This window comes from Rattus norvegicus, chromosome 4 (assembly GCF_021556685.1).
Source record: "Rattus norvegicus strain SHRSP/BbbUtx chromosome 4, alternate assembly SHRSP_T2T, whole genome shotgun sequence".
NCBI lineage: Eukaryota > Metazoa > Chordata > Mammalia > Rodentia > Muridae > Rattus > Rattus norvegicus.
In genome coordinates this window covers 57,538,679-57,551,617 of record NC_141537.1, presented here as the reverse complement: position 1 = coordinate 57,551,617, position 12,939 = coordinate 57,538,679, and the positions used below count along the sequence as shown (strand labels likewise).

Here is a 12,939-nt window from a genome sequence, read left to right as displayed (position 1 = left end):
ACCCTCCACGGAGTTGTGCTCATAGGGAGGAAAGGGGTCCTGGGTTCTCAAGAGCTCTGCCCCCTTGCTTCAGGTCGGCGCCGGCGGCATTTTCCCCCGCATGGGTCGGGAGCTCGCTGCGCCGTGGCCGCGGTTCTCCTACTTCTCCTCGCCTTCCCCCTCCTCTCCCTAGCTTCGCAACCCCCCGTTTTTTGTCCGGGGAGGGGCAGGTGGGGCTGATATAATAAAAACAAAACAAAAACAGAAACAGAACTCGGAGTTGATTCAGACTTACATGTGAAGGGGTCCTGCCACTGGGGTGTCCCTATCCCTAGTCACGTCTGGGTCTCTGCCCCTGGGGGATCCCTCCTTTTTGCTTCCCGGGGTGACTGGTCGGTGAGAAGCGATTGGCGATCCAGAGCACTATCCCGGCCCCCGGCTCCCCGCGCCGCGTCGGGTGAATGGCCGCGGGCGGAGGCGCCGGGCGCAGACCAATCGCGGCCGCCGGTGGGAGTATTTGTTATTCACATGGAAGAGACTCGCGGGTGGCTGGGCCAGCTCAGCCCCCTCAGCCCGGAGACCAGCCACAAGTGCGGCCGTGGTGCTTGCCTCGCGGTGGCCAAGGCGGAGGCAGCGCTGGTATGGAGCTGCGGGCCCCCCGCGGGCTTCCTCACCTCGCCCTCTGCGGGGAGCAGGGTAAGACACCCCGCCGAGCAGCAGGCACAGGGGAGGAAAGCAAGTGCAGAAGCAGAGCAAAAAAAAAAAAAAAAGCCCCCACCTTTCAACTCTCCCCCAACCCTGAGCTGGCTGCAAAAGTAGGGTCTCCCGGTTTTTATTACCGTTTCTCTTTTTCTCCTCCCAAACCATGGAGCTGACAGCCAGGTGTATGCTTTCTCCTCAGATTACTTTAAGGGTTTGCCTTTTCTGGGTACAAGTAGATGGCTTTGCACAACCGAGTCTGGGGAAAGAACTGGCGGGTGGAGAGACGCGGATGGGAAGAGAGGGAGAGTGGGCACCAGGGGGCGAGGGGCTGGCCGGGCACTGGAGCTTGATTGGGTGTCTGTTGATTTTACGTTGCAAATAACAAGGCGGCCACCCCTCTTGTCTTCCCATGATTACATTCCAGTGAAGAGGTGCGGAATAGAGGAAGCTTAGCTCGGAATTCCCAAGCTTTGGAGATGTGATTCCCCCAAAAGTTTAGACGGTGAATGGGAGATTGAAGGGTGACGGGAGTGGGCAGGCGCTCCTAGGATGCTCTAACAGGGCGTGCGGCGGCAGGATTTTAAATCGCTCTGCCTGGGATTGCCTGGCTTGAGTGACCTCCTGGACCTGCCGTGGCGGAATCTGGACTTGCTCGGCCAAGAAGCCCAGGTACCTTGGTTATGCGAATCTAAAGGGAGGGATTTCTGAAGTTAGCGGCTTCCGGAATGAGTTGGGGTAACCCCCGCTTTTCTGAACTCTGGCTAGATGGATGTCTAACAAGGATCTGGGGAAAGATTCGGGGGGAGTGTCGCAGGAAAGCCTGGTGATATAAGGGGTCCCCGAGACCCGCATCCCGGTGCAGCGCACACTCTGCCTTGAGTTTGCAGTCTCCGAGTTAGCTCCGCTAGGTTGGGATTTCCTTGTTCCCTCCCCCCCACCCCCTGCTCTGGGAAAAACGCTGGAGTTCCGAGTCCTGTTGGGGGTGGGGGGAAAAGGAGAGGACTCAAGGATCTAGAGTTTCCGAAGCCAAGGCAGACGCTCCCTGCAGCTCCTCGGCAGCACTCACGGTCAGAGTGGCCCCGTGTCAGGCAGACCAGAGAGGGGTGTGGGTGCCTGCGACCAGCAGGTGTGGCGGGGGCGGAGGCGCTCTCGGACTGGTGCGCGCAGGAGACTGAAGTCCAGGGCGCAAGGGGGATGGGGGTGAAGGGGGGACTGGGGCGGTGCCGGGGAGCCCCGGAAAAGCTAGAGTAACCTGGTCCTTCCCAAAGGCCCTAGGCTCTACCCCGAGTTGGGCTTATATGGATGGTCCAAGGAACTGGTAGGGAAAAGGGAGATAGATGGAGGAGGGGAGTGAGAGAAGAGGGATCCCGGATGGGGCGAGTGGCTATTGCCTGAGATTTTAGAGGGAGACCTCTTAGCCACGAGGCCGGGGTGAGTCCATCTACTGGAACGGCTCCGAGGTCCCTGGAGGTTCATACAGTTGTTGAAAAATATAACAGAATCATGCTTCCCCCAGCATCCCCCCACCCCCAGTTGTCTGACACGCTTCTTTGGTGCAAATGAAATGCAGAGGCGCGTGCGAGTCACCCGTTGCGAGTCACCCGTTGCGCAAGAAGGCACCCCCGAGCTTCCCTAAGGAATTGCTTCTAACCCAAATTGAGGAGCCTGGCTTCATAGGATGTCTGTGTGCCCAGGATAGTGGCGGTGTGTGAATTGCTGAAACCCAAGCCCTTCAGTCCTCCCCCACCCCCAGGGAGTTCCACCCCTGAAGGGAATATCTTATTAGTCAATTGGGGTTGATCTTGTCCCATAGACCGGACAGTGGGATCTCATGAACATCCTAGGATCTTGGCCATTAATCCCACCAGTGGAAGAATTGAAGACAGGGTTTGCGGTGAAGGTATTTGTCAGAGAAATTACTATCCGGACAAATGCATTCCGACGACGATAGCTTGTATTTTGCTTGAAAGAAAAATGTAAAGAGAGAAAGAGCCACCAGCAGGTAGATCTTGGATAAACAGCTTATTACACTTGACTGTAATTTCCATTTTCCGTTATAAAACTGTTTGTCAAGAATTGCAAATGGCTACAGGAACCACTTGAGTTTACCTTGGTCACTTGCTTGTGAAAAATCTAGATAGAAGACAATCTCAGCTGCATAAAATGCCTTCTCTGGGTCTTGCAAATACATGGCTTGATAATTTTGCAAAGAGCCCCATTCACCAGGGAAGTGATTTTCTAATGCAATTTTCCTATCTCAGAGTCAACTACAGGTTGTACGACATCCTCGATAAAGAGACTATCTGCTCTTAAATAAGGGATGTGGAGACAATTTGGGAGGGGGAGATTTCTAGGGGACATTGTCTCAGAATAAGGAAGATACTAAGAATACAGGGAAATACCGTCTGGTAGGCTCAGTTCATTCTATTTGGTTTGTGCTGGCCAGATCTGCCCTGTTGTGTGCCCCTCCCTCCGTTCCCCCTCCCCCGCAGGAAAGTTATGGCTGATTGAACAGTTCTAACCATTCAGATCTAAGGGGAAGAGGGAAAAGACTAAGCCCAGCTGAGCTGAACTGGAGGAGTGCAGGGTAAAGTTAGAGGTCTGAAGTGATGGGCTCTTTTCAGACTTGGCTGGGCAGGTTGAAGCTGCTTCCGGGCTTGTTTAATTGGTATTTATGCAGCAAACAGCCCGGCTGACATTCACATTGGCAGTATCAAGCGCCAATCTTTGTGTAAGAATGTTCCATTGTCTTTAGGGCATGACGCACTGAATACTACACAGGCAATGCTTGTGGCCGCAATGATGCTTTTCCCTCTAAGTTTCTTTCTCAAGGTCTCCTCCCAGTGGGACACATGGAGAGGACCCTGCTTTAGTCAGTGAGTGCTGTCTCAGTATCTTAGAATAAGATGACACAAAGATTTATCTTTTGCTTAGATCTACAGCAAAAATCTCGCCACATCCCAGTGCCTGTTGAATAGGCTGGTTTTGAAAGGTTCAGGAAATTGTTTCTGCTTTTAGAACAGGGCCTGATTGGGTATCACCAGACTCTCATACTGGGTTTACCTAGTAGGAGTGATCACTCCGTGCTGTGCTAGGAGAGGTTGCAAGCCTGGCAGTCAGTTGTATCCTATTTTTATTTTTATTTCAAGGGAGCTTTACTTTTTCAGTTAGGAATTTGGGTTTCAGTTTCTCCCTTCCTCCTTCTCCCTCCCTCCCTCCCTGCCTCCCTCCCTCCCTTCTTCTCCCCTCTTCCCCCTCCCTCCCGATACTTCTTCTCTTCCCTTCCACTTACAGTTTCTTTGATTTGTAAGTTCTCCGTGCTCTGGCAAGTTGGAGCAGGCACACCCCACTGCCAAGAAGGATGTTGAACATAGTGTGGTCTCATCTGGGCCCATCACTGCTGGGATGAGCTGAGGGGCACAGTGGAAAGAAGGTGGTCTCTTTTCTCTCTTTGGTTGTACCCCAGTCTTACCAATGGTGGTAAGATGTTATGGCTTCTCTCAGGAATCATTTTAGAAACGCAAATGCTCTAGTTGGAGGGAGATCATCAGGTTTTGACACCTGTAGATGAAAATTTACTTACTCCCTGGGGAGAACCAAGGCTAAGAGAAGCATGGCCTAGAGGCCCTTGACCACAGGACATCTAGGTCCTCTGGGCAGAAGGAGCCACCTCTGTACAGGGCAGGGAGCAGATGAGGAGAAATGGGAAGATGGAGGGAAAGCCCCAGATGATTACATAGAGGTGACTGAACACATGTATTGCCGATTTCTAACTACTTTTCCAGGTAAGATAATGTATTCAGATCCAAATCTGCTGGCTAGGTTTTCCGTGGTAATGAGCCTCAATGCTAAAAGTGCTTACATTTGCTTACCACTTAAGAAGTTTTCTTGTTCTTACCACAGAAGACTGTCTTGTATCTTAAGAATGGCCCATTGGGTGCTGTGAGCGTCTGTGGCTTAGGGTCAGATACTGAAGTTACATTGGCTTCCCTTTGTGCCTTCCAAGTTTCCTTTGAGCTCTCCTTTATGGTCTGGACTTTCCCAAGTTAATTCTTGGATACATGCCTGTTGCTAAGGTCTGACCCTCTATGCTGCTCATGGGAAAGTGTTGTAAGCATGCTGTAAGTATGATCTATGGCTAAAATGTTTTAGTTGTGGGACTAGTTATTAGACCAATGCTATCCCTGCCCATTCTTTTACCATTTAACAATTTAAAAAGTACTATTGTGTACATTGTGACATTGGATGTAACAACCTAGCAGGTGGGCAGAAATCAGTTCACACTTCACATTTCTGGGAGGGAGGGGGAGGGGAGACAACCAACCAACCCCCTCCCCCCAAACAGAACAGTGTAGGTAACTTATCCAAAGACTAGCCCCAGGCTCCTCTGGGACCCCAGGCATCCTACTAACACCTCACACAGTCAGGTTAGAGTCTCATAGCCAGAGGCTTTGGGACAGGGGACAGAATGTGACTGTGGTCCTGCATGTGGACTCTGGCCTGAGACTTTAGATGAGAGTGTGACATGGACCCTATAGGTGAAATGTAGCAGGAAATGATACATTGTGTGTGAGGTCCCCTCCCCCCCCCCCCCCCCCCCCCCGCACACTGTCCTCATTCAGTAAGTTTCACTCTGTCTTCTAATGTGATACATATTATAAACGTGGCCTATTGCTTCCTTAAATGTGGTCTTTGTATGCAATAGCTGTGTTATCTACAAAGAAGGATGTAAATTGGATTCTGATCCATCAGACTGTTTTTTAAAACGCACGGAGTTTAGGTATTTAAAGAAAAACCTGTGGTGGATTCCTTTGTTATGCAAATAGCCACTGTCTAATTTATCTAGTTTAGCAGTTGAGCATCTTTTGGATCCGATTTCCTTAATATCTTCCCTGCTACTGTAAATGAGCTTTTAGAACCTTCTCTCGCTGATGGGGTTGGGTGTTACTTGCTTGCAGACAAAACCAGTTATTGTGCTCAGTTGACGAAGCCTTGGGCTCCTTTTTGAGTTATAATCCTATCGCCCCTTATTATTGAGTACCTAAGTCTCAGAGTAGGGAGCTGGAAGACACCTGAGCGCTGGTAGGGTCACCACACCGTTTCACAGACTAGCAAGTAGAAGCACATCTCTGTCAGTGTTACATGCTGAGGAAGGCAGGAGGGTGATCTTGATGGACCCCTTAGGTGCTGATGGTCTTGTTCAATTGGCAACAGCTGGCCAGGATAGCAGATTCGAAGTTTGGAAGTTTGAAAATATTCTTATTTCTCAACCCTTTAGGGATTCAGAAAAGTCCCTTATAGAAATAACCTATGGTTTTCTGGCCACTCTGTTTCTTGAGCTGACCATTGAAAAGATAAGCGATTGATGAGGAGTAGTTGGGCTCCTCCCTTACTGCACTGTCCCAGCTGGTTCTGCACTGCTAGGCTTGTCCCAAAGGACAGGGTCCACCTTAGGGGTTTGATGATTTTGGGGGTGTTGCTGCTTACTATGTCTGGGCTAAGGGCTGAACCCATTTTGTCTGAGCTATTCCCCCCCACCTCCCACTTCAACAGAGTTAATGATAAGACATAATGTTATGTGCAAAGATCTAAAACATAGGGAATATACATAGAAAATAAAACATGGCCTTTTGCCACAGGCCTGTAACTCAGCCAGGGGATTTGCTTGTAAAGGTCAGTGTCAGTGGTCCAGCACTTAGAAGGGACAAAGGAAGGTGAGTTGGATGAGTTGGATGACCTCAGCATTTCCACAGAACAGGACTCAGCACTTAGGAGGCAGAGGCAGAGGGGCAGAGAGGGGCAGAGAGGGGCAGAGAGGGGCAGAGAGGGGCAGAGAGGGGCAGAGAGGGGCAGAGAGGGGCAGAGAGGGGCAGAGAGGGGCAGAGAGGGGCAGAGAGGCAGAGAGGCAGAGAGGCAGAGGCAGAGGCAGAGGCAGAGGCAGAGGCAGAGGCAGAGGCAGAGGCAGAGGCAGAGGCAGAGGCAGAGGCAGAGGCAGAGAGGCAGGCATATCTCTGAGTTTGGAGCCAGTCTGGTCTACAGAGGGAGTTCTAGTATAGCCAAGGTTACATAGGGAAACCCTGTCTCAAAAACTAAAAGATGAAGGAGGAGGAGGAGGAGGAGGAGGAGGAAGAGGAGGAGGAAGAAGAAGAGGAGGAGGAGGCAGAAGAAGAGGAGGAGGAGAAACAAGCCAAGGAGTTGGTCAGCTTGGGCTTCCAGCTCTCTGCTCTGAGACTCAGAGCTATTTTTCTTCAAATTCGAACACAGCACATGAGGCAAAGCTGTTTGGATCTATAGTTCAGAAAGGTCACTAATTCTTTGAAAATATTGATTCCAGCGATGAGTTTGGATTAAAGTCCACAAGAATTCTAGGAGAGCTGGATTAAGCGATATAAGATTATGCCGCGAAACATAAAAAGTTAGCAGTCATTTATTCCTCCACATACTTTCATATATAAAGTTTCCTTAGAATTTAAAAAGGGAAACTGAACCTGTCAGGTCTATGATTTTTCAAGGCAATGGATCAGACTCCGAAATTACTGCGGTATTTAAATATCTTATCTGATTTTACTTTTCAGTAGACAGAATTTAGTGATCTCTTCCTCACTGGGGCAAATAGTGAAGACAGGTGCTTCAGTAGAGAAAGAAGAACAAGCCAGGTTGAAGCATGGCTGCTGATTGTGTACCATGCATACATATAGATACACAGTTTTGTAGTATGTGCCTCTTGGCAGGTTCTGTCTCCCCTTGGGGATAAGAAAACCAAGGGTTAGAGAGCTTGTGTGCAATTAATTCCATGCTGCAGAGGATTCCTGAGTCAAAATCCAGCAAGCTGTCCATAAAGGATAGTCCAGGTGGAACCTCTCGTTTTCCATTTCACTGCCTTTGTCTGTTAACCCAAATATTCTTGTCTCGTTTCTTTCCATAACCCCAGCCTTTCTTTAGATTAGAGCTTTGAACAGACCCATGACATGCTAAAGAGACTGAACATTAATGCAAATACCAATAGTTCAAATAGAAACTATTTTTTTTTATTATTTCTAGGACAATTCACAATGGAACTAACTTAATGCCTCATGAGTCAATGTGGAAACGTGACTTTTAGATAAAGTCCCTGTTTGTAGCTGAAAACTGTTTATTCTCTTAGATGTGTCACAGTCTTCGAGATGGCTGGTTCTAGTGAAAAAAGGTTTTGAAGCACAGACCCTGGCCTTGAAATTCTCCTTCATTTGCCCATTTATTTGAGGGTTAGCTAGTGGATGCTTGGTCTCAAAATCCAAATTAGTGGTCAGAGTTAATGCCATTTTACCACAATGCTACTACTCTTCCTAGTGAGACCGTAAAACACAGTCCTAACTGTCCTCACCAGTAATTGATTGTACATTCAGTTTCATCCAGAAATACAGGTGTTTCCTTTGGGGGACTACTTCAGGTCAGACCGTTATGGACTCTGAGGGGAAAGCAGTTGTCAGGTGACTCATATTGAGAAAGTCAGGAAAGGACTACATATTGGGAGCAGCGTCGAGGGAATCAAGGTATAGCATGAACCAGGGGACAAGAAAGTCTGGGTAGGGCTGAGCAGAGGGGCCAGCGCTTGGCTGGGGCTCCCAGTGCGTAGGTAGGAAGTCGGGGCAGGCCCCGGTCCCCTAAGAGCCTCTTTTCAAACCCAGAAGTGAAAAACAGCGCAAGTTTCTCTGAAGGTGCTTGAGCATATGTTCAGTTGTCCCCCAGGGAGGCACCATCCTTTTTCTCAGGACAAAGAAGATGGAAGGAGAATTTTATGAACTGGAACTTGAACGAGTGAATGGGAAATGGGAAATGCAAGCAGATGTTGGTTGGCTGGGGTGGAGGGAAACGGTCCAGATTTCAGATTTCAGGTCCAAGTGTAAATAGGTTAGAAAATGAACATTAGATTAAGCGTCCTGCCAGAATACATTGTTGCTGCTTATTCTCTTCAATATATGTGCATTTTAAGCCTCCGATTCCCTATGCTAAGTCAGTTCTCCTGCAGTTAAGCTTCTTGAGAATGGTTCTGTAAGCGTCTCGTGGAATTTGAGGACAATGTCCTCAGAATGAAGTTTCCTCTCCATTGCCCGTGGATGCTTTCACTCTGGGTTATTTCTAGTCTTGACAAAATGACTGTTTTCTGCACCGAGTCAGACATAATTAAGGAGTTCCAGCTCTGATGGGTTCCTGGTGATTCCCAGATCAAGATGTGTTCGCTTCAGAATTGCAAGTGTGCCCATTGCTTTCACCCGGACAGATTAATTAGGAACTCTGACTATAGTAATGGGCAGATCTTCACTCGTAACCCCCTCTGTGTGGTTAATTTTTGAGTCTTTGTTTTATTACCAGAGAACAATAGGATAACTGATATGAGGTAGCTGATGTTCTATGTAAATGTTTCTTCAAGCTACAAGGTATTTTCATATCTTCTGGTAGCTTGTCTCTCCCTTCCTCTCCTCTCTCCTTTCTTCTTTCCTCCTTCCTTCCTACTCTGTGATTGAATAGTCACTGTTTCCCACTGGGAAATCCGGGTAACTAAAAACAAATAGTCATTAACAGACACTGGCTTGTTTTGTCGAATACTTCACAGAAAGTAACCTTTCATTATCTCATGGACGAGATTTAAATGCTAAATTGAAGGAGCTGTAAAAAAAAGTAAAGCAGGTTTGAGGAGAAATAATGTCATCAACCACAGGAATTTTACCTTCCTGGAAATAAGACGTATTGAAATAAAATGATAAATATAAATATGTTCTGGCTTGGAAGAAGTAAGCAAGCTGCTGCTACTTTTCTGTTTCTCTTGCTCTAAACATGTCATCAATCTCCCTGCTTAGACGGAGTGCAGCCAGGTGCTCAGAATCACAGGGGACCACAGAAGAGTTAGTTCTTAGTGAATAGGAGAAATAAAAAAAGAGTTGGTTCAGACAGGGCTTAAGCATATGAAAAATACAGCCTTACTGAACTGAATTCCCTCCCCTTTCCTTCATCTTCTCCCCAGGAATAATTCTGCTACAGGGCTGAATTCAAGGACGCACATTGTTGACCTCATCCCAACATCAGAACCTCAGATGTTCTTCTAATTTATTTGCGAGCCAGCTTTACGTGGGAATAAACTTGAACGGAGGGGGTCTCTAGGAAGTTCACTGTGAATTTCAAATCAAGAAAACTCGCTGAAATCCCCAAAGCCTTCCCCCATGGGCCCTGATGGTAGCCTCCAGAAGGTGCTACCCCTTCTTCTGTGGCAAGAATAAACTTCTGGTCGCTGACTGCAATACCCCCCGTGGAGAAAATGGTATGCGAGGGAAAGCGCTTAGCCTCTTGCCCTTGCTTCTTCCTCTTGACTGCCAAGTTCTACTGGATCCTCACAATGATGCAAAGAACTCACAGCCAAGAGTATGCCCATTCCATCCGGGTGGATGGGGACATCATTTTGGGGGGTCTTTTTCCTGTTCATGCCAAGGGAGAAAGAGGGGTGCCTTGTGGGGAGCTGAAGAAGGAAAAGGGGATCCACAGACTTGAGGCCATGCTTTATGCAATCGACCAGATTAACAAAGACCCTGATCTTCTCTCCAATATCACTCTGGGGGTCCGGATCCTTGACACGTGTTCCAGGGACACCTACGCTTTGGAGCAGTCACTGACCTTCGTGCAGGCACTGATAGAGAAAGATGCGTCTGATGTGAAGTGTGCTAATGGAGATCCGCCCATATTCACCAAGCCCGACAAGATTTCTGGCGTCATAGGTGCTGCAGCAAGCTCTGTGTCCATCATGGTGGCTAACATTTTAAGACTATTTAAGGTAGGTAAAGACGTTGCCTTTTCAACCGTTGTGAAAGAATCGGCAATCTTGGTGACTCCAATTGTGGGTTAAAGAAGAGAGTGGCGATGAAGATACCCATAAGCAATATGTTGCCAGATTCCTCACGTAGGGCATTCTGGGCTTGTGTTTCTACCAGTGACACTTTAGTTCCTTCAGTTATGATTAAATGCATTAATCCTGATTGTGTCCTTCCAAAGAGAATGTTGGTAAGTTCTGTGAAGCATTTGGTCCTTGTCACCATGCGCTAGCCTCCTCAGGGAGGCTCACTTTAAGTCATAGCAAGTACCTTTAGACAACCATAGCACATTTATCAAGCAGAACACTTCCTCTTTACCTGAGGAACATGTGAAATAATTTACTTGGTGAAACTTCTTCAAGGTGGGATGCTCTGTTATGACAAAAATTCCCGTGTGAAGAAACAGTATTTATCGCTAATGTGTAGAAGGGAGTGACACTCTAGGAGATAAGATGGCCATAAAGTTGTCAGGCTTATTGTAACTCGAATAGAGCAGAACCTCATTAATTCAGAACACTGTGATGCAGACTGGAAATATAATTACATATAATTCTTATTGAGTTAATAGTTCAAATTTGCCAGGGAAGAAATCAAGACATTTTGATTTAGGTTTGGTAATCTATTATCTGTACACTTTATAATATTGACTAAAGTTGCCAATATAAAATAATATATGTGAAAACACTTTGAAAGTAAAAAGTACCATGAAAATAAAGTTATTGTAACTCACCATTTTTATTAACTTTCTCATCTTATTTATTAATTCCATTATGTAGTCTTTTGAAATAGACATGATTTTTTAAATTGAAAATACTTTTCACTCTGATTTCTTACTCATTGGGACTAGCTTTTCCAACTGAACCTGAATTAATGAGGCTTCATTTTATATTATGAAAAACTAGTCCTATGCATACAGATCTTACGTTGGACTGGTGACAGAGTGGCAAAAATGAACAAAGCGATGGAAAACTTAAAAAAAAAAAAGGATGAAAGGGATTGACTCAAAGGCTTTCTGGCCTGGGAAGATGTCTTGGGGGACAATCTAGCTCAGCCTAGGTCTCACTGGAATCCTCTCTGTAACGTTCCCCAAGAGGCAGCACAGCCTCTGCATGAATCCACTTCATTCAGAGACGGGAATGCTAAGCGGTGGTTTAATGGCTGTTTTCAGATTGATGACACTGCATCAAATGAGGAGATTGCTCTCAGTGTCTCACAGATGCCTCTTGTGTCTAAGGCATTTTGAAGAAGTACAAAGAGGCCCCAGGGAGCATGGGAGACACTTTAGCAAGACATTAGAAGAATCTCCAGGCTGTGGAAGGACTTGATGAGAACTGGCAGCCACAGGTCTCTCACTCTCCATCTCTGGGAACCTTCAAGGGATCCTAGGTAGTTGTAAATGGTGCCACTAGGGATGGGTGCTTGCTCTCTTGCAGAGGCAAGGCTCAGAGCCAGAGCCGGAGTCCTTCAGGATCCTCCCCCACCTATAGGCTCGAGGGCTCTTCCTTGGACTTCTGATTCCTGCCTCATGCTGTTATGCGGTTCATGGCTACAGTGCAGACCAGCCACCCCAGCCTTCTCCTTTCTCCTCACTTGTTTTCAATATCAACCAACCGGACACCCCAAAGCTCCCAGGGACTAAATCACCAACCAAAGAGTACACATGGAGGGACCTATGGCTCCAGCTGCATATGTAGCATTGGACGGCCTCATCTGGCATCAATGAGAGGGCAGCCCCTTGGTCCTGTGGAGGCTAGATGACCCAGCCTAGGGGAATGCTAGGGCACTGAGGTGGGAGTGAGTAGGCAAATGGGAGAGCACCCTCACAGAGGCAGGGGGAACGGGGAAGGAATAAAGAGTTTGTGGAGGGGACACTGGGAAGAGAAATAACATTTGAAATGTAAATAAATAAAATAGCCAAAACAAGCAAACAAACCTCCCCGCCCCCCAAAAGAAAATTTTTTTTGAGTTCCTAACTCAGTGACTGTGGTTAAGACAAATCTACTATTAGAAATGAGGAAAATCCTCATGATGATTTCCTCCATTATGGAATCTTCTCTGTATATATTAATTACTGTTCCTATCATCCCATACTTGTTTTCTTACATTTTTTTGTAGTCTGGTTCCCCCCTCCCCCCAAAAAAAAGCACACAAGGATTTGAAGAATTGGCTGAAGGAGACATAGATTCTTATCTGAGATGGTCAAAGTTTATTTATGCTATTTTTAGTCACAGAATGAACTTATCTCTAAGACAGTGATAACACTAATTCTACGTTATGTTGTTGGGTTTCTTTAGTGAGAAAAGGCAGGTGAGACTTGCTGTCGGCACTTGGTTGTCACCTTTGATTCCTAGGTTGCTGAAGCCACCTAAAGGCAAGAGGGGAGGCTTTCTTTTGATAAAGCGGAGTCTTGCCTGTCTCT

The 12,939-nt window shown here is 47.1% G+C and overlaps 1 protein-coding gene across 7 annotated transcripts in view; it reads left to right on the top strand.

The window, feature by feature from the left end:
• Positions 1-255: 255 nt before the first annotated feature.
• The window catches only part of Grm8 (glutamate metabotropic receptor 8), a 906,417-nt gene continuing 893,733 nt past the window's right edge, over positions 256-12,939 (top strand). For 2 of the 7 annotated variants that reach the window (XM_087659148.1, XM_087659151.1), the window contains exons 1-2: positions 256-675; positions 9,683-10,483. In XM_087659148.1, coding sequence (XP_087515274.1) covers positions 9,974-10,483 — 510 coding nt within the window. In that variant the 5' untranslated portion in view covers positions 256-675; positions 9,683-9,973. 7 annotated transcript variants of the gene reach the window in all.